At 40.6% G+C, this 19,661-nt stretch overlaps 2 protein-coding genes and 1 long non-coding RNA gene across 15 annotated transcripts in view; 2 read left to right on the top strand and 1 right to left on the bottom strand.

The window, feature by feature from the left end:
* The window catches only part of PAXBP1 (PAX3 and PAX7 binding protein 1), a 26,727-nt gene extending 24,678 nt beyond the window's left edge, over nucleotides 1–2,049 (top strand). For both annotated transcript variants that reach the window (XM_054193722.1, XM_054193727.1), the window contains exon 18: nucleotides 527–2,049. In XM_054193722.1, the coding sequence (XP_054049697.1) occupies nucleotides 527–644 (118 nt within the window). In that variant the 3' untranslated portion in view covers nucleotides 645–2,049. The remainder of the gene's footprint in view (nucleotides 1–526) is intronic.
* The window catches only part of LOC128906538 (uncharacterized), a 9,102-nt gene extending 1,668 nt beyond the window's left edge, over nucleotides 1–7,434 (bottom strand). The window contains exons 1-2 of the long non-coding RNA XR_008465205.1: nucleotides 7,275–7,434; nucleotides 6,281–6,435 (exon numbers count right to left, since the gene is read on the bottom strand). This is a non-coding gene — a long non-coding RNA (uncharacterized LOC128906538). The remainder of the gene's footprint in view (nucleotides 1–6,280; nucleotides 6,436–7,274) is intronic.
* Nucleotides 7,435–7,495: 61 nt separating this feature from the next.
* The window catches only part of SYNJ1 (synaptojanin 1), a 70,161-nt gene continuing 57,995 nt past the window's right edge, over nucleotides 7,496–19,661 (top strand). For 10 of the 12 annotated variants that reach the window (XM_054193667.1, XM_054193671.1, XM_054193661.1 and 7 more), the window contains exons 1-2: nucleotides 7,496–7,618; nucleotides 8,984–9,129. In XM_054193667.1, coding sequence (XP_054049642.1) covers nucleotides 9,006–9,129 — 124 coding nt within the window. In that variant the 5' untranslated portion in view covers nucleotides 7,496–7,618; nucleotides 8,984–9,005. Of the gene's footprint in view, nucleotides 7,619–7,722; nucleotides 7,967–8,980; nucleotides 9,130–19,661 lie in introns of those variants that run through there. The other 2 variants (XM_054193666.1, XM_054193685.1) reach the window with 2 other exon arrangements.

The raw sequence follows: 19,661 nt of genomic DNA on the forward strand, positions 1-19,661 counted from the left end.
GTCTAAATTTCATGTCCATCCTCCTAGCAAGATAGGAAAATTGTTCCGGATGGCTGAGGAAGTACAGTCTCCTAGCAGTTTGTTCACTCTAAGCTTCCTAGATTGACCTGAATTGTAATGCAATTCATTGGTGGCAAGCCTTATACCTTTTTAAGGCATGCATTAAAGCATACTTGCTGCCTTGATTTTATTTTTCTTCTTGGCTTACACATTAGTTACCAAGAGAGCTGTGACTCATTGCACAGTACCGTAAGTCATCCAAGACTTTTTCTTGAGATTATACCGCATCTAGTATTAAACCATAATGTATGATTAATTCCTACTCCCAAAATAAATTTTTCAATTTCACTACAAAGCTGATAACCAACTTGTTTTATCAGACTAAGCAAGTGGAGGAGAGAAGATGACGTGAAATTATCTGAAACTGATTTGCTATATGGATTCATAATGTAGTCTTCTGTTGAAATATTAATACTTGCACGTAAGTGTTCCGTTCCTGCACTGACTTCTCCTTTCTCGTTTCTAGGGAGCATATAAAGCAGATCATAAAGCTTCTAGCAAGTATTCGAGCACTGGATCATGCTGTGACAGTTGCGAATGATCACAACGTAAAAGAGTTAAAGATTTTAATAGAAGGAAAATAGACTTTTCCGACAAGTCATTTTGAGCTTTAAAACCATTCCTGATGTGTAATTTATGTACATATGTAAAGTTTCTTAAACTGTAAAGTATTGATCTTTGTTTTAATACAAAGTGCATTCTTATATACAGCATCCTTAAAAGAAAAAAAAAAAATTGACTGCTTTGAAAACAAAAACAGAATCCCAAGATTGTCATATTTCCAGAAATCAGATTTTCCTTAAAGTTTCTCAAAATCTTGTTTACAAAAATACTTTGTACCCATGATTAGTAGTCATCTACTCCTGTTAATTGTTCCATGGTTAACTGGAATGTGTATAATATATTATGTGTAATACAACGTATGCGTATATTTATACCACCATGTTGCTTTCACACTGGATATAGAGATCTTGTACTGTTGGAATAAGCTTTTCATTTGCTAAAAAATACTTATTTTGACAATAAAATGATCATATTATTGGTCAAAAGGGCTGGCAAAACATTTAAATATGTGAGTATCATTTGAGCTAAAGAATAGAGAGATTTTCAAATGGAACCTGACCTTTAAAAAGCAGCTCTGCTGCACTCAGATTGGAATAGCTAAAAAATTATTTGCCTTCAGAATATGGAACTCTTAAGACTGTTCCTAAAACAGAAAGGAAAACACAAATCAATGCTTAATTTTATTTTTATTTTTAATACAGGCATACAATGAGAACTTGTGATTATTGCACAAGTATACATGACAGCACTTCCTGAGCCCCAAACACCTTTCATTTTGGAGGAGTAAGAGTTTACCCGTGAACTCTGGACCCTCGTTCCTTGCAGAAGTTGGTTAAATTCACTGTTTTTTTCTTTTTTCTCTTTTTTCTTTTTTCTTTTTGTAACTTCATACATAGAACCCGTTTCTTCTGATTGGTATGGCTAAAGATGTCAAGGAAAATGAAGGTGAAGAAAATTTTGTATCCTATGATTTGAAGTATTTATATTGTAGTTAATATTGAGATGTTACACTTCCCACTAAATACCGTCTAAGAATAGTCTTGCAAAAGAGCATTTTATTTACATCTAAAATTAAAAGAAAACGCTTTAAATATCTGGTGATTTACATTGAAACACTAGCGACTTGATCTTAGGGTCCAAGGCGTGAGAACAGCCGTAATAGCCTTGGATTGAGAGCTATTTCCAGGTGTGCTCTACTTTTGGGGGGAACTGCAGCAATAAATTGGCATACTGAGTAACATTGGAAATCATTGTATTTTATGCTCATGTCATGTGGTATAGATGAGTATATAAAAAATGTACAATTTGTAACATGCACACTTCATTTGGACACTGAACAATTGTTTTTCCGAACTGTTGGGATTGATGGAGTATTCAGAAATATCTGCTTTTAAAAATTGTTTCAATAAACTGGTCTGTCAAGGAGCTGTTGCAGTGCAACTTGGTAAACTTTATTCCTTTAGGAAGGAATTCCTAAAGGAAATGATAGGTGTGCTGGTTGACTCTATTTCCATATATTAACGTAAGTGTGCATTGTGTACTGTCGAATTCGTTCAGAATCACTACCTCAAATGGCAAAGCTTTTCAACGGTTTTTCTACATCCAGAATTTTGACTGCCATCTAATACTGAAGCCGCAAGGTGGCAGATTCAAAGGTTTCAACACTGGAAAATAAGGAAAGTACTTGACCAGGAGGTGTCAGAGTTTGGATTTTCAATTACGAAATTTTTCAAACACTTGGGGGTAATAAAGCTAGAGAATGCAGGAAACAGGTTGGAAACAACTATTCTCTATTGGCGTGCCTCTGTCAGGTGCCACCTTTGACAGGTGCCTCTATCAAAAAAGGTGGCCCCTTCACAAAAGCTGGTCAACAGTAATCCATCGGCTCTGACAGCCCGCTTCAGCCTTGCTCTGCTGTACAGCCGGTCTCCCTGTGGTGGGGCTGGGCTGGGCTAATAAAACAACAGTAACTGGACTTGGTTTTGGAAATCATGTTTATTCACGCTCCCAGCTGCCTCACTGGGAAGGATGCTTGTGATGAGTCATTCCCTCACTCTCTCCCTGGCTGGAGTTCAGGGAGGAGAAAAGCTGTAGGTTCAAACCATCAGCTACCATCTCCAACTTTGCTTTTCTTCTAACAGTATATATATATGACACTACAAAACTTAACTGCAGTTTCAGTAGGTGTGCACGCTACTAATGGAGCTCCAGACCAGCAGAGCAGCAAAGCTCAAGATATTTATTATTAAAAATCCAGGCGTTTTGCTCCATTTTGGATTGTGACTAGGAGTGTAAGGGAGGGAATTAAGAAAGTATCTTCCTTGTAACCTCATTATAAATTATAGCTACAGAGAATCTTTTTTCAGGATAGCCTGTAGTAATTTTCCTAATTAACTGCTGCGGAAGACCAGCTATTCATATTGCACTTAGCCCATCCTCCCTCTACTACAATGACACCACGTGGCTACGGTGCCTAAGCCCTGGCACACTTGAGGAGCTTCTCCTTCCTGTCCCCATACAATGTCACATTTGGAGAATGATAACACGAAGAAATTTGCAGCAAAGTATACTTACGGGTGATAAATAATCTAACTTCTCCTTTTGGGCAGTGTGGTGCCTTTCTTATGTATAAATGGTTAGACTTGTATAGGCACTTAAAGATTTTATGTAAATAATGTTACACAACTTTATTTATAAACGAAATAACCACTTTCACTTCTACCATTTCACCTGTATCTCATTTACTGATGCAAATTAAATGCTGGTAGCAAAGTGGTCATACTTCATATGATGACCACTAAACAATGTTACACAACTGCCGCTTGGTTGAGGTATAATCCAAGGACAACTGCTTTAACATTATTCTCCCACAGTTTACTATGTGTATCTCACTGTTCACTATCAAAATTAAGAAATAATTAAAACATGTTAAGGGACTGATGCCCAAGATGATGAAATCCCACATGCAAAGGTACTAAGACATTAAGTGACATGGCAATCCTATTTCTGCTCAGAACACTCCAGGGACTCTTGAGAAAGTCTAATAACCTCTTTAGTTGTTAGCGTGGTTTAGGAAAAGGAAAGATGTAGAACATGTAAGAAAAAATTGCATGTAAAATTGTCAGTCTGACATTTTTATGAACAGGATAATATGTTACAGACTTATTACAGTTATTTAATTATTATAATTATTTTATTATGCAGTTATATATGATTACTTTTACCCCAGAGGTCACCAATAGCAAAGGGAAAAACTTGTCCTGTACTATAAAGGAAAACAAAATTAAATCTGAAAAGTGAAATGGAGAAGTTTGAGGAAAAAATGTGCAGATACAGGGAGCCACGTGATTCATCTTTCTCCTCCTTTCAGAAACATCTCATTTTCTGCAAAAGTTTGCTAATCACTGGTTCTGCTTTCAGTTCTCCCTAAGTTATTCTACAAAAACGGTGTTTTCTTTAGAAAGAACCTTTAGAAAGGGATATGCCCCCTGCAGTTTTGACATAGCTTTACTAGAAAGACTTTGTGAGGTTTATTTGAACAGGTTGAACTGTCCCATTACGCGTGGTGGTGCTTAAAAGCAGTATCCTTGTCATCTTAGTTGCCCAGTGAGAATTACATGTCCTGTGACCAGCGCTCTAAAAGGAAATGACAATTCCTGTGACCTGCCCGTTAGCTTTACCAGTGAAGTCACAAGCAAACCATTCCTGCAAGAGTTAGTAGTGGCCCACACAGAAAAGAGAACTCTGAGGAGGCTGCAAAAATGGTTGTTGCAAGGAGGGAGGATGGTTGTGGTTTTTTGAGAAGCTCACACACGACCAACAGGATGGATGAGAGTTGAGCAGTTTTGCCCTGCATGGGAGACTCCAAACATCAAACTTTGGCAGCCTTACAACTGCTAGTTGAATTAGTCTGTCTGCACCATGAAATAATGTAGGATTTTTTTTGTCCAAGAGTACTTAATTTCTGTATGTAACTAAAACTCTTGCTCTAAATATGCAGAAATAAATGAATGGGAATAAAATAGTTGCATGGAGACAAACTTAATAATACAAGGGCCGGCAGTTTAAGGCTCTGCTCCAAACAATGACTTAAGCATACAATTTTGTTCAAATATGTGAGCTGTCCCACTGGCATCACTTACATTACTTTTGTGCTTTATGTGCATAGTTAAATGTTTTCATAGAGCAGAGACCTGGAGTGAAGCACAGACATATCTCCAACATGTTTCTTATGTAGTAGTATTTTTCTTTGGACTTAAGCCCAAATTTTCATAGCCCAGGTGTCATACAAGTTCTTGAGCATTGTCTATTTACTGTCTTAAAACTTTTGTGATACCTAGCTAGTGGGAAACATTAAGTGGGATGTAGGTTCAGTGACTACGGGCCTCACACACTCTGGGGACACATGGCTTAAAATCATTGTATTGCACTTAAATTACATATTGCCATTTTACCCAAACACTCCAATCGGGGTGAGATGTTCATTGAACTAAAGATACTAAAATTATAATGTACACACTTGGTTACTATCTCAAGGGGGTAGCAGTTCAGAGAACAACCTGCACCTGCAACAAGTGGTGAGCAAGCTCAGCTTGAAAGATTTAATAAGCGGTAGGAGTTTGCAGGAGTAAGGCCTAAGATAAGTGCTGGAGAAGGATATGCAAACTAAATACAATTTCCAAACTTTCATTTATTTGCTGGTGATGTGCCAGTGTAGCGCTGCACAGCACCACAGATGGGCCTGAGAAAATGGTGGTTTGAACACTTGGTGGGAAGGGGTAAAACTGTGGGTGGCCTCACTGCCAGTGGTGCCTGTGCCCTGCTCTGCTCTGAAGCCCAGTGAAGTCATGGTGGGTTGACCTTAGGGTGCAGCCAGAGGCCCACCCAGACACTCCCTCACTCCCCTCCTCAACAGGGCAGGGCGAGAAAATGGGATGAAAAAAGCTAATGGGTCACAGTAAACATTGGGAGATCACTTAACAATTACCATCAGGGGAAACAGACTTGACTTGGGGAATTAATTTCATTTATTGCCAATTAAAATAGATTTGGATACTGAGAAACAAAGACAATTAACACAATACCTGCCCCCCTGCCCCTTTATCCCCATCTCAACTTCACTTCTTCATTCCTGACTCCTCTACCTCCTCCCTGCTCCCTGAGCTCCAGTCACAACGTTTCCATAGATTTAAGGTTAGTGAGATTCTGAAATTCAGTTGGCAGGTGGGGAAAAACTAGCCAAACCTTTTAATACACAAAATTTAAGAACAAATTAAACTTTGTAATATGTTTTGCTATATTATGTAGTATACTACACTGGAAATTAGAATCAAATATTCATTCTCCTTTTCCATTAACTTAAAACCAGCAGTATTTTCTGAAGTTAATAATAGCTTTATCAAAGCTTGCACTATTGGATAGCAATACATATTTTACATTCTCAGCTGATGTAAACTGATAGTGGTGGATGAAAAATGGGACATAAGCCAGAATGCATGCTTGCAGCCCAGGCAGACAGTTGTATCTGGGGCCACCTAACAAAAAACGTGGCCAGCAGGTGGAGGGAGGTGGTTCTCCCCCTCTGCCCCCCTCCATGAGATCCCACCTGGAGCACTGCGTCCAGCTCTGGGGCCCCCAACATAAGAAGAACACGGACCTGTTGAAGAGAGTCCAGAGGAGGGCCACGAAGATGATGAGAGGGCTGGAGCACCTCTCCTATGAAGAGAGGCTGAGAGAGCTGGGGCTGTTCAACCTGGAGAAGAGAAGGCTCCAGGGAGACCTTATAGCAGCCTTCCAGTATCTGAAGGGGGCCTACAAGACAGCGGGAGAGGGACTTTTTACCAAAGCCTGTTGTGACAGGACAAGGGGTAATGGTTTTAAACTGAAAGAGGGTAGGTTTCGATTGGACATAAGGACAGTTTCAGATTTTGGGTTTTTTTCTACTTCAGCTCTCCACTCATACTGCCCTCCTGGCCCCAGGTTACCTGAAGAGCAGCAAAGCCCACTTCTCTCTTGACTTCAGCATGTAGCTCTCAAGCCTGCCTTCTATAGTCTCCTCAGCAGCTTGCAATGTATCACCAACACAATACAGTGAAGCTGTACTCCTCCTCCACTTATAGCTTGCACAGGCTGAATGGAAATTTCTAAAGAGATGCTTACGGTCTGTCCCTAAAACTTTTGAAGCCTGTCAGGAAGAGGTAGGTTTTAGCTGTGATTGAATGCTCCCACCGAACCGGAGGCACCCAGTGAGCACCTGCACTGGCAGCTTCTCTGCCCATGGCACACTCACAGCAGGGTTTTTCAGTTTGCACCGCTATTTGTGAACCTACCCCTAAGATTTTTCTCCCTGCTGCACCTGCAATAAATACACAGCCAGGACTGGGGCTGACTGTGTTTTAACATAGCCTTTCTATGCACCCGTAGCACATTTTTCAACTTTGAAGCGTGCAACCCAGCACTGCCATAAGACAATACAAAACCAGAAGTTATTCTAAGGGCTCTCTTCTTATTTTTCCCCTAAGGGGGCGGGTTTCCTCAAGCTCTCCCCGACAGGCTTTTCCCTAAGGGGCGAGGTTTCCTCAAGCTGAACCCCACTCTCACAGCGGTGCCTGCCCGACGCGCTGGTTCAGCGTGTCCCTCACAGGGCCTACCCGAGGGTCGCCGCTCACAGGAACCGGGCTCTGGCAAAGCCTCCACCCAGCCCGCCGTCGCTGTCTGCCGCGGGCCAACACCTCCTTGTCCCGCACGCCCTGCCGATCAACCGCCCTCCCGCACCCCCGCGGGGCGGCCGGCAACCGCTCTAACGGCTGCTCCCCCGCGCGCACTACCCTGTCACCCTCCCCCCCGGCGGCGACTCCCGCCCTTCACGCCTTCTACCGACTTCCGGTGGCGGGAGGCGCAATGCGGAAGGGATGGAGGGGCCGGAACGGAAGTGAGGTCCCGCCGGCTCCCGCGGCGCGGAGCAGAGCGGAGCGGCCGTTGGCGGCAGCGGCCGGTGAGGGAGGCGCCGGTATCGCTGCGGCTGGGGGAGGCTGGAGTGGGGGGGGGGTGGCGGCGGTGGCAGCAGCAGCAGCAGCAGCAGCACCGGGGGGCGCTTGGCACCTGTCAGTACGCGGCAGAGCCGGCCCGGCTGTCGCCGTTGCGGGGTTCGGGCCGCGGGGGCGCCAGACAAGATGGAGGCTCTGTCAGCGTCGTGGGTACCGGCGGCACCGGGCTGTGAGGGGGGGCGGTGCGCGCCTGCCCCGGCCGGCAGGTGGTAGCGAGGCGGGTATCTGTTGGCCCGGTGCCGGCCCCGGGGCTGCCATTCGGCCGGGAGGCTTGGCGGCCTCTTTCCTCCTGCCCGGTAAGGGAGAGGGGCTTCGGGTGAAGAGCCGGGCTGGGGCCGCTGTTCCCCGGGCGGTGCTGGACCCGCAGGGGCTGCGCCCGAGGGTGGGGGCCGACGTGTTCCTTACGGGCGGTGTGAAGTCTGTGTCCGCCCTAGAGGTTACGACACGGAGTTGAAGGGAGGGGGGAGGGTAAAAAAAAAACCCTGCTCCGGGCTTTCGGGAATAATCTTCCCTCGCTGTATGTTTCCTGAGCTTAAGCCCTTAAAAATTTGGCTATTCTCGTGTTTGTTTATAGTTTCTTTTTGTTTGGTAGTTTGTTTGTTTGTTTTTTTATTGTTTTAAAGGAAGATCTTACCTCTATAGCTTACAGGCAGTTTCATTACTACAATGCTGCAATGTTTCAAGTCATCAGCTGCTGCAGGGGAGGGTTTAAATCCCAATAAAAACCTGCTTTCTTTTAAAAAGGGAAAACAAAATAGGCTAACGTTTTTGTACAATCTTTTGAAATGTCTTAACAGCTTTGCTGTCTAAAATTTGCTGTCCTTTTGTACAAGGTCAGAATCGGTAAATAGATCTAAAAATTGAAGCCTACTCAGGCTTCTGGTTGTCTGCATTTGGCATTAGTTCATGATTAAGATAGTTGCCACTCTTATGTATTTGTGGTGGCTAGAGAATATTATTTTAATTCTTTTTTTTTTTTCCCCTAAGAAGAAATCCTATTTATGAAGTGTTGTGAAAGAAATTCTTGTTGTCTCTCAGAAGCTTTCAAATAAATCATTTATATTGAAAGATGTTTCTCTGGGTAATTGTGTTTTTGAAACATTGTTATGTTGTCTTTAGATAGTCCCTATATTTGTTCTGGAACATGAGATAAAATAAGTCTCATGAGGGAGAAAGAGCGAGCAGGTCTTTTTGTGTCATTTGTTTTTGTAAAACGTACAAAATCCCTAGGAAAGGATGCAAGTCAGACCTGTTTTGCAGAAGGTATCTGGAAGCATAAGAAGGTTTCACTAACATCATCTTGTGTTGGACAGGACTGCCTCTGATAAAGGCAAAATGGCTTTCAGTAAAGGATACCGTGTCTATCACAAGCTGGATCCACTTCCATTCAGTGTAATAGTGGAAACCAGAAACAGAGAAGAATGTCTCATGTTTGAATCCGGAGCTGTGGCTGTCCTCTGTAAGTCGATATGTTTTGATAACTACAATATAAAAAGTCATCAGACTTGACATTGTGTAAGCTGTTTATTTATGGAATGTAAAGAAGCAACTGTTGTGTTTCCTTATTTGCTAATGGAGAGGCTTCTTATTTAAATGGGGGGGGAAGACATTTTCATATCCTCATCTGTTGAGAGAGAATTTTACACATTTAATTGCATTTCGTCATGCATGTATGTTTTCATGTATACTAAATTTTCTTCTTCTAATAGCTTCCAACAACATCTGCTTATTTCTTTGGTTCTGAACAACCTTCTCCTTTTGAATACATAACTCATTGAAATGCTAGTTCTCTGTGTTGTATTTCATAATAAAAAATTCTATATTCTTAAATGGTATATCATCTTAGTTTGGTTTTCATCTCATTTTGTATCATGATTTTTAATGGCTTTTTGATTTTTAGCTTTATTTTGTCCCTGTATTTTTAACCTATCTTGAGACTCTGTATTGATTTGTCTTGTAATAAAATGAGTAATATTTGGAGCAAGGTGTCTTGCATTGCAAAGTTATTTTTACATGTTTTCAGTGATAAATGCATTAAATGTTTCCCTTAAATTCTTTTTGCCCCTTCCCCCCCCCCTTTTTTTTTTTAAGTCATAGTTGAAGGAGGGCACTAAAATGAGAAGTGCAGAAGAGATCCATGAAGCCTACAGATAGGGTTTTAAAATATAGTTTGATTTGTATTCTTCAGAAAGTCTGAGCACCTGGTTCCACAGGGTTTCTAAGCTTGTTTTTGACTCTCTGATAGAAAGTTTTTATAAGGTGGAAGTAATTTTATTTTTTTTCAGTCAATAACTTTTTTGATAATTCTTTCTGGTACCTGTTTGTGGTTTTCTAGCCTAGCTATTCTGAGCACCCAGTCAGAAAATGGGAGATTTGATTCACTGTCTGAAGTCTGAGTGGACTCAAAAACCTGTCTTTCAGGAGGATGCTCTGGCTTTGAGATTGTGGAGTAGGCTGAATGGGGAGTGTGTTCTCTAACAAGACTCAGAGTTAGAAACATGATTTCCAAAGAAGAGTGGAACTTGAGATATGTTTCCTTTCTTCGGTATTTGCCGTTGGCTCTCCTGTACGTGAGCGTGCTCATTGGCAGTGGCATGGCCTCTTTCTGAGGGACCTGACTGTCCCTGTGTCCTGTGTAAGGTACTTAGCAGTCGGGCCATAGAACCATCTGTACTGGACAGGCTGTGTGAACAAGTGCTCTCTAGCACAAAGCTTAGTCCGCATCTTTAATGTGCGATTAGAACAAGCTGCCATTAACTGTTAGAGGCCTAGCAATGAGACATGCCAGCATGGTTGACATTATAGCTGCAATTGTATGATGATCCAGGTGAAAAACAATGAGTGCTTGCCTCCTATTTTTGAGATTATTTTTTTTTTCTGATACAGTTTCTTCTTACTATGTATGTAAGTAATCTCATTGATTTTGCCAGCAGTATTTGAAAGGCATTGTGTAGTGTGGATTGGGTTGGGAATAAGCATCCAGTCATAAAGCTAGTGAACAGGTTTAATGAAATCCGTAAAATGGGGAAAAATGCTTTGAAGATTTGTGGAAAACTTTATTTTAGCATGTATTTAGTAATTTTGAACGTGTTTAGGCTACTTAAGGAGCAATAATAATTTATTCCTGAAAGTTACGCTCAAAAAGGACAGTAAGTTAGTAGCTTTTTGTACGGCGATACACTGCAGGCATCTGGATAAACTTTCTTCTATAAAAATTAAAAACCATGTCAAAGTTTCTGCCCTCTTCTATGCCTCACGTTGTTAGCAAACAGAGGAAGTGGAACCCAAAGGAAGTTTGAAAGCCTCTCTCCTCTTGGATTCTGTACTTAGTAATAGCATGTTATTAATCTGTAAAGGTTTGTCCTTGGTATTCTAATTGGTAGGTTACAACATAGTAAACATTCATACTTAGCTAGAAGTAGTTACTCTGAATATTGTATTCAGTAACCTTAACCAGTAAACTGCTTACTCTTTTTCTATGTGGTAAATGGGCATATTTTCCTGATGCACAACTGTGGCATTTTGCTTTAATTCGCTTTTTGTACCTAAACTCTTTAGGTACTGAAACATGATTCTTTTGTTAATGGCTGAAAGATCACAATCATACCCTTGAACTGACAGGAGAAAAAGTGCTGGAGTTCCCTAGCTCAGGATGTTTTTTTTTTCCTCTTTCTCTGCTTGTGGTTTGCTTCTGTTATCTATTCTTTTTAATACATATTTAAAGGAGTACAATTATTAGTGCTTGGGGAAGATTGGTAAAGTACTACTTCTCCATCTCTCTAGTCATGCCACAGAAACCAGTCAGAAGATTCTAGGCTGTAGCCTTACAAACTTCTGGATATTGGTACAAATCTAAAAGCCAAAGTTAATGAAAGACTGGCCCTTGGGGAAGATTCCCCAGATGTTTGTAAACTCTGTGTGAATAGATAGAAAAATGGTCAGATCAAGTATATATAAATTTAAATCCGGAACAGCATCGCTTTAACTGTCAAAAACTTGTATTTTTTGCTGATGGTGCTAACACGTTTTAGACTCTACAAAAATTGACAATACTGATCTCAAACTGTTAGACATTTTTCAAAAGACTTTAATAAATACTGAAGATAAAATAAGGCGTTAACCTTATACCCAATCATAGTTCTTACCTGTGTGCAGAATGTATAATATAGGCACAACCTAGTGAAATACACTTTACTATTAAAAGAGATTCATGTGTTTCAGTTCTGAGAGCCTTAGTGAACTGCACCTTCTGGGGTCTCCATATATAGAAATTTGGATTTGAAATGGACTAAGAGAAAGGAATGAAAGCTTACTGATCCTTTAAATGTCATCTTAAAGGGAGCACATCTGTCGTTTTGCTGAGGGAAGGATAACGGTATTAACCTTCATCCCCTTTACATGCATTGAAGCATTGCAAGATGATTCAGAGGGTTTAGTTAGGCCTCTGTATGAAATGCTATACAACTCAGATATTGTGTGATTTGCAGTGCGTGTTGTATGTGCATGGAATCTGTTATTCAAGTCAACAAAATAAGATGGAAGAAAGGAAGAAAGGTCAAAGGGATAATTCACAGAGGTGGTTGTTGCACAATTATTCAGTCTGAACGTGGAAGCAGCCCAAGCCATGCTTCTGCTGGAAGTGTTCTATGTACTGCTTTTAAGGTGGATTAGCTAATGTTACTGTGACCAAAAAGTCTGATAAATACTTTGCATGCCTTTATATATTTAATACCTCTTTTATCGACTTACTCCTAGTATTGGGTTAGCCCAAGATACTGAAGTCTGAGGGGACCCTGCCAACTTGCTTCTCAAGGCCTTGTAAGAGCACTTAGTTTTAAATGTCATCAGCTTCATTACTGGTTTGTTTAGAATTTAGTGGGAGGATGTCATAAATCTATTTTTTCTTATTTGACATATAAAATAGACAGTATATTTATTCTTTGAAATAGGACTCTCTAATGACATATCTTACCTGTAAAGGTTTCATTGACTGAGCAGAAGGGTGTTCTCTCTCCTGTTCCTCTCTGGTGAGTCATAATGAAATGAGTGGGAAGCTATCTTTACTCCTGTCGCCTGTGATGAGTAAAGGAGAATGTTCTGTCGTCTGGGAATATACTGAGCCCCGAGCGGAGAGAGCAGAAGCTTCGTGCGCATCCTTTGACTTCAATCTTATGGTAAAGCTGAGAAGAGAGCAGGTGTGAACAGGAAGAGGCACGATGCCCACACTGAGCTTTCTGTAGAGTTTTCTGTAGAGCTAGATAAAGTAAGAGCTGTAATAACCTGTGTGCAACAGGCATCTTGGTATTCAGTTATGTTTAACAATGCTACTCTATCACCCATTCACATTCCACTTCTTTTTAAAAAGAAAATTCTTCCACATTGCATTCTTGTGGGGGTTGGGGGTGGGGGGGGGAGGGAAGGGGGAGTAGGTATGCTATTATCTATCCACAGTGGCAGGTGGGATATAATAATTTTGCAAGAGATTTTAAGTTGATGTGGTGCTTGATGAAACTTAGACACGCAGAAAAGAAGCATACTGACAGATACATTTGATGAGCACCTGCTATATGTACATAATTATTAAGGAGTCTATATTCTGTATGCTCCCAACCAGAGGTTTGTTTTCCTTTGGTGTTTGCTGCCACCAGTAATAAACTGCCACTGTGTGATTCTCTGCCCCCATCCCCCCAATAATTGTTTATACAGAGGTTTGAGTGGAACCACATTTCTTTAACTAGGGAAGGAGGAGATTTCAAAATGAATTACTACATTCTGCTTTTCATTATGGGATCCTATAAAATAAGCTTAATATAAATATTTTCCTATTTTATATACATATATAAAGGTATAAGAAGAAGAATTAAAATTCTTCAGGCAGTAATTTGTCCTCTGGGAAGAGTGTCTTTATGGTAGAGAGGAAAGGTCAAATACAGGCTGTATTTTGAATGTATTTCAGTGTAATACTATATTAATCTGAAGCCAATTTGAAGAGACCCATGTAAAGGGATTAGGATGCAAAGGCAAATAGGAATTTCATCTTCCCGTCTTATTACTGTTTTGGCTAAGTGTCATCTTCTGGGCTATGTCTTCCCATTAACAGTATCTTAAAACAGTTAAGAAGCTGCAGGGAAGCAACAGCTACAGTGGATGCTAAGGGCAGCCGTGCTGGTGGAGGAGGCTGTAAGCAGTCCTCCTGTCATCAGGTGCTTTTCCTAGGGTTCTGCTAGAATTCACCATCCTTTCAAATCAACTGGGAAGATGTTCCGCTCATTGCTTTCCAGGCATTTTCAACAAAATCACATGGTTTAACAAAGAACACGTCTGCTAGCCTAGCATACTTTGCAAAGTGTAAGAACTACAGTAAGAATCTTCCCCAGGAGGTCGGTGGAGGCAGTAACTCTTGCCTGGGAGGACTATGACCTCTTTGAATGGCGCAATGGATCTGCAAGAATTTGGTTCACAGTTCTGGAAATATTAAAAAGAAATTGCATACAACAGAATCTGAAGGCTTTTTGCCTCTTAAGGTAGACTAGCTTTACAGCAATAGTAAAGAGTATTCTGTATGTGTGCCACAGCCTTTTGCATGATTTTAACAAGGGATTTCACTGGCAACAAACAATTCTCTTTATGAATGTTCCCTTTTCAAGTCAGTAAGTTTTCATTTCTATGGTGGCACACCTGATAGTAAGAGTCTTGGTTTTGTTCTACTGGACATCTAGTGAATGATAGCCCTTTCTAATTAAAGGTCTGTAAGAAGCCTAGTTTGCATACTTATGGAATTACTCCAACATAATTTAGAGAAACTAACTAGCATTTCTACATTTCTGCTAATTTGGCAGCTTTTTTGCATACTAGCAGGTATTTAAATTGAAAATTTTGTAATTTTGTGAATTGACTTGTACGGGCAAAAATTGCAACAGTTGACTTTCATGTAAAATAACTATATTTTAATCAAAGCATTCAGTATTGGAGGAAAATCTCTGTAGATTATTGGTGCTATAAAGTTTTGTTTTCAATGGAGAATGTGTAACTAGGTCAGAAAGCCCAAATCTGATAGAAAGGAAGTGCTTGTAGGCTGTTGCATAGGTCAGCTTTGTTTTCACACTTCTATTTCTCAATTTGGTTTTTTCCCCCCCCATCAGTGTTAGCTGAAACAATAGATTTTGTGAAGTAAATTTGCATAGTATTGGAATATAGTGTTGAAGCAACCAAGCCTTTTATTTGCTCATCTGTTACAATTAATTTTTTTTGTTGTTGTTTGTAACTGTGGGTTTTTTTCTGCTGTGTAGTGCTTAAGTATAATTGCTCACATCTAGAGATGTCTGGGGTTTTTTTCATTGCTGGGTAGAGGTGATTTGTTATTTGGGGGTTCCTCCCCATAGTCATAAGATATGAATTGATTATAGTAACATATAAATGTCTTTGTGAAGTGAATAGTAGTACTTCATAATTTGAACTAGCAAATAGAGTGGGGAAAAATTGTCCTATTTATTCAAAACAAGCTTCATATGAATTATGGCAGATTTAAATATCAGTTGCCATCCAGTTTTCTGTGCGTCTATTCATGTCAGCAAACTGTCAAAAGTAGTAAAATGGTTCTTCAATTGGTTGATTTATAAATGTAAGTGGTGACTCCACTCTGATTTTAATGTCACCTACGTGGTAATATTAAAGTGTTAGCTTTAATTTAAATACCACAAGTTTAACTGTCCCAATTTGACAAAAAGCTTGAAAATATCAATCTTAAAAGCTCAAAACCAAACAGTGTAAGAATAGTTTATAAATTTTTCAGTTTTTAAGCTTTTTAAAGTGACAATAGCATGAGCTTTTTCTCACCTAACTTAAATGAGAAGTCTTGTTTCTGAAGGAACTGCATATAATTTCTTGAGCGTGTCTGTGTTCCCAACTCGGTGTCCCATGTTCCAGCTGGGAATTGTAGCCACTAACTTAACAATATGTCATCATGGCACCTTGTGAACCCACCAAGAAGAGAACATAACTGTAGAAAGCCTAAATGATAACGTTTAACGTGATCTTAGCTTTATAGTTGTTAAAATGGCAAAACTAATTTCTGATCTGCAATTAAGCAGAATACATGTTGAACCAAATTGTCCTGGAGGCAGGATTTTTTAATGCATTCCATTTGTGTAACAGTAAGCAGGCTGACATAATCCCTTTAAAATAGTGTAATCGGTCACCTTTCTTAAATGAGTCAGTGATTGATAAAGTGTGATTATTACAGATGCGCACTTGTGATTTAACTTGAAACAAATGAGATGTTAACATTTAAAAATACTATGACCTGATAATTTTTAGTAAAGCATGACTTAAAATTATTTTATTCTTTTTCTCTTGACACCGCAAATGAGGCTTTTTGGCTTTCTACAAGGATGCATTACAACTTGACCTGAAAACCACATTAAAAGTGTTGTGGTTTTGTTGGGGTTTTTTTTTGTATTGTTAAATAGCAAGTCATTATTTCTGTTTTAGAAATTAATAAACTTGAATCTAATTAATGCAGTCGGTTAAGCAGAAGCTGCTTTTAATTTCCTTTCTGCATAACATCTGAACTGACACAAAGTAATGGAAGAAATACTGCCTCATAATGTTTTGTGTCCATCTTTATACACAGACATATGTTTGCTTGCATTGTCTACTGTTTAGTGCTCTTCTACAGTATAATTTAAAATCTGTTAAGTCCAGTGGTATGGACAAAAGTTGTCATTCCAGCTGGCAGTTTCTGTCTTTAGAAGTTGCATGTCTTAATTCGTTCTTCTTGGTGAGTGACGGTGTTTTATATTTTTTTCAGACAGCCTTAATTGTGTTTGCTTACTTCCAGCTATTTAAAGATGAATAAACAGAAAAGTCAATTTTTCAAGAAGTAGGTTCATTAATTTGTAGGACTTTATGTTTTTCTGAGTGCATATTTATATTAGCTGCATTTTTTCAAGATACGGAGCTCATAAATCAAAGTCAAAAGGGTTCTCATGGCTGCAGGCCAACCCACCATTCTGGGAAGGGATGTTCTCATTCATTAAGAATGTTACAGAGGAAATGAGGAAATGCTCTTGGAAATGCTCTCTCCTTCTGTCAGGATTACCTTAGCCTTCCTGCGGTTTAACTTCTAAGCTGCAGTTCACCCCGTTGGTAATTTCATCTATTCATAGAGGAAACAGAAAGTTGGCTTTGCATACACTGAATATATGATATTATAGTGGTGGGGTGTTAGCCATATATTTTTGTACTTTCAGTGGCTTTTGCGAATCCAGCTGCATCCGATGACTTTGCATGCTGAATGAAGTGAGAGACCATAGATCTTCCTGAAGCTTACTGCTTCGGTGAAGAAGGAAGAGTTAAATGTGATACTTATGGGGACTGTCTGGGTGGTTCCAGAGCACTTACATTGTAATTCATACTGTTTGGTACGAAGTGATATGAAAACCTGTAAATTTAATTCTGGTATCTTCAGAAATGGGAAATGCCATGTGCAGTGACAGTCAGTCAGTAATAGATTACACGCTGGCCCACAGCCCAGGACACCATTTGAGTCCCCTCAGGGCTGTCAGTCCCTGCCCCAGCGATGCTGCAGCAAAGTGTTGGTCTCCAGCTCTCCCCAGCCCTGCCCAGCCTGGACATGGGCCCTGCCAAGCCGGGCTGATGTCCCAGCCCAGCCTTGGCCTGTCCCCATGGCCTGCCTGGCCATCCTGGGGCTGTATCTGGCCCCGGTTACCCTCATCAGGCCTGACCCTTGCCCGCAGACTGACATCCTGGCCTGTCCTCAGCCCATCCCCATGGAGATGCCTGATGTCCTGGGCTGGGGCTGCCCCCAGCCTGCCCTGCCTCCATGGGGGAGCCCCCAGGACTACCAGTGCCTTGGCCCCCAGGGAGATGCTGGTCCCCATGGTGTCCTAACAGTTCAAATGGAAGAAAATGGAAAGGAGTGTGGTGCAGCTGTGTCTTGTTCCTGATTTTGTTTTGGTTTTTGGAAAACTCAAGTGCCTTTCCTTAATATTGTAGCCGGTGGGAAGTCCCTCATTGTGCATTACGCCGAAAGCAGCCTGAGCACTGCTGCAGTCAACCACCCGAAACAACCCTGCGTGGCACGGGTTGGTGCTGCTGCAGTAGGGAAGAGGAAGCAGTGGGGTGCTGTGGAGTTGCTCCCTTTTCTGCTGTCAGTGCTACTTTGGTGACTGCTTTCATTTTAACTCTGTTTCTTAAGGAAAAGGAGGTTTATGTGATAACCATTTTTTATCCCTCTGTATTAGCTAATATCTGTCATCACCAAATCTCATAATTCTTTCAGGTTTCATGAATGCTGACTGATAGAGGCTCAAACAGGTGCCCTCAATGAAGGGGAATCTGGTTAAGAATTTCTGTTATGAAGTTGTAATTTGTAGTAGGTGTGATGTGCCTTATGGGAGGGTGGTAGGAGTGTGTTGCAGGTGATGTCTTCTGTGTCCTGGCTGCCTGCCGCGGGACCTGATAAATGTACCTTGCGCCTAGGCTCGGGCTCTGCAGAGGCGGTGGGTGAGGATGGGCCAGGGCGGGATGGATGAAGCGAACCTTCTGAGTTGTGTGATGTTTACTGTTTTTCCATGTGAATTTTGGCCTTAAAAAAAAAAAAAAAAGACGGGAAAAGTACAGGCAGTGCAAGATAGAAATACCTACACGCTCACTGTGGAAAAGCTTTGCTCAGACTTCACACTGTATTAGATCTAACGTAACTGAAAAACACGGCATGAAAGTCTTTTGGTTGGTGCTTGGGTGCTTTGTTAAGAAAATAATTGGCTAGCACCAGTAAGTTTTTCTGTTTCCATTTTTTGTTTGTTTGTTTTCGCAACCCTTTGCGGCTTTATTAGCTGGGACCTTTTTTGTTGATCTGAATTTGCAAAGCCCATGTTAACTTAATTTTCTTTGGGCATTTGCTTATTAAGGCTTAGCAAGGATAATGGGTGTTTTATGCAATGGAAAAAGAGAATAACTCCATAGGAGACAGAAAGGCCGCTGTTCTGAAATATCATTAAATACCGGCAGGCACTTTTAAAAAAAATCCTGCAAAAAGTTTGAAACTAAACCTCTTCTTTCATTAATAATTTGAAATGTGAAAGAAGAATGTAGCAGTTCTCTGGTTACCAAAAATTGAGTTTAGAAGAGCACGTTGACATCATTAAATGCTTGCTGGAAAAATGGATTGAAAGAACCAGTTTTTGAAGTTTAGAAGTTGTTCTTTCCATCCCGATGGTGATCTGGTTAAGAAAAACATGGTTTAGTGCTGCTGACAAAATCACTGTCCATAAACAATATATTTAGATTGGCTGCAAGTCTTAACACTTATTATGGGTGAGGACTCTGGAAATAATCATGCTGCTGTAACTCTCTTATCTTCAGCATCTGGATTACAGGAATACAGCGTATCGGTGCAAATAGTTAAAGAAGCTTTTTTAAAATGCATTTAATGAAACATTGAATAAGCTTAGATTTCAGGCTGAGGTTAAATAATTGTTTCATCTATATTGGAGTTTCTGATCCACTTTAATAATAGAGCTGGCGGAAATTTGGACAGAAGGGCTAGGCTTGTGCACAGGCAGGGCTATGCTAAGCTTAGGGAATACTCAGAAAGATTGACAACAGATATTCTGAAGAAAATATAGCTAATATCAGAGAGAGCATAGCAGAATGCTAGGGCAATAGGCATTTCAATTTATGGTTTTCTTTTTGTCGAATTCTGATTTTTTTTTTTTTTTTTTTAGTGTCAAAGTGAAAATTAATTAGCAGATAATTTCTGAGGAGGGAGAAGGTGCAAATCCTTGGTGACTCAGAAATCTCAGTCCCCATGGGTCCAGTGGCACAGCTGGAACTGTCGGTCTTTGCACTTCAGGTGCAGTCTCAGTCATGAGCAAAAGCTCGGGACGGGTGGGATCCTGTTTCTGCTCTGCAGTATTTCTGTCACCTGGCTCTGCAGTCAAGCTTGTGGGCCTGGTTTTTCAAGTG

The sequence above is a fragment of the Rissa tridactyla genome, chromosome 1 (genome assembly GCF_028500815.1).
Source record: "Rissa tridactyla isolate bRisTri1 chromosome 1, bRisTri1.patW.cur.20221130, whole genome shotgun sequence".
Lineage (NCBI taxonomy): Eukaryota > Metazoa > Chordata > Aves > Charadriiformes > Laridae > Rissa > Rissa tridactyla.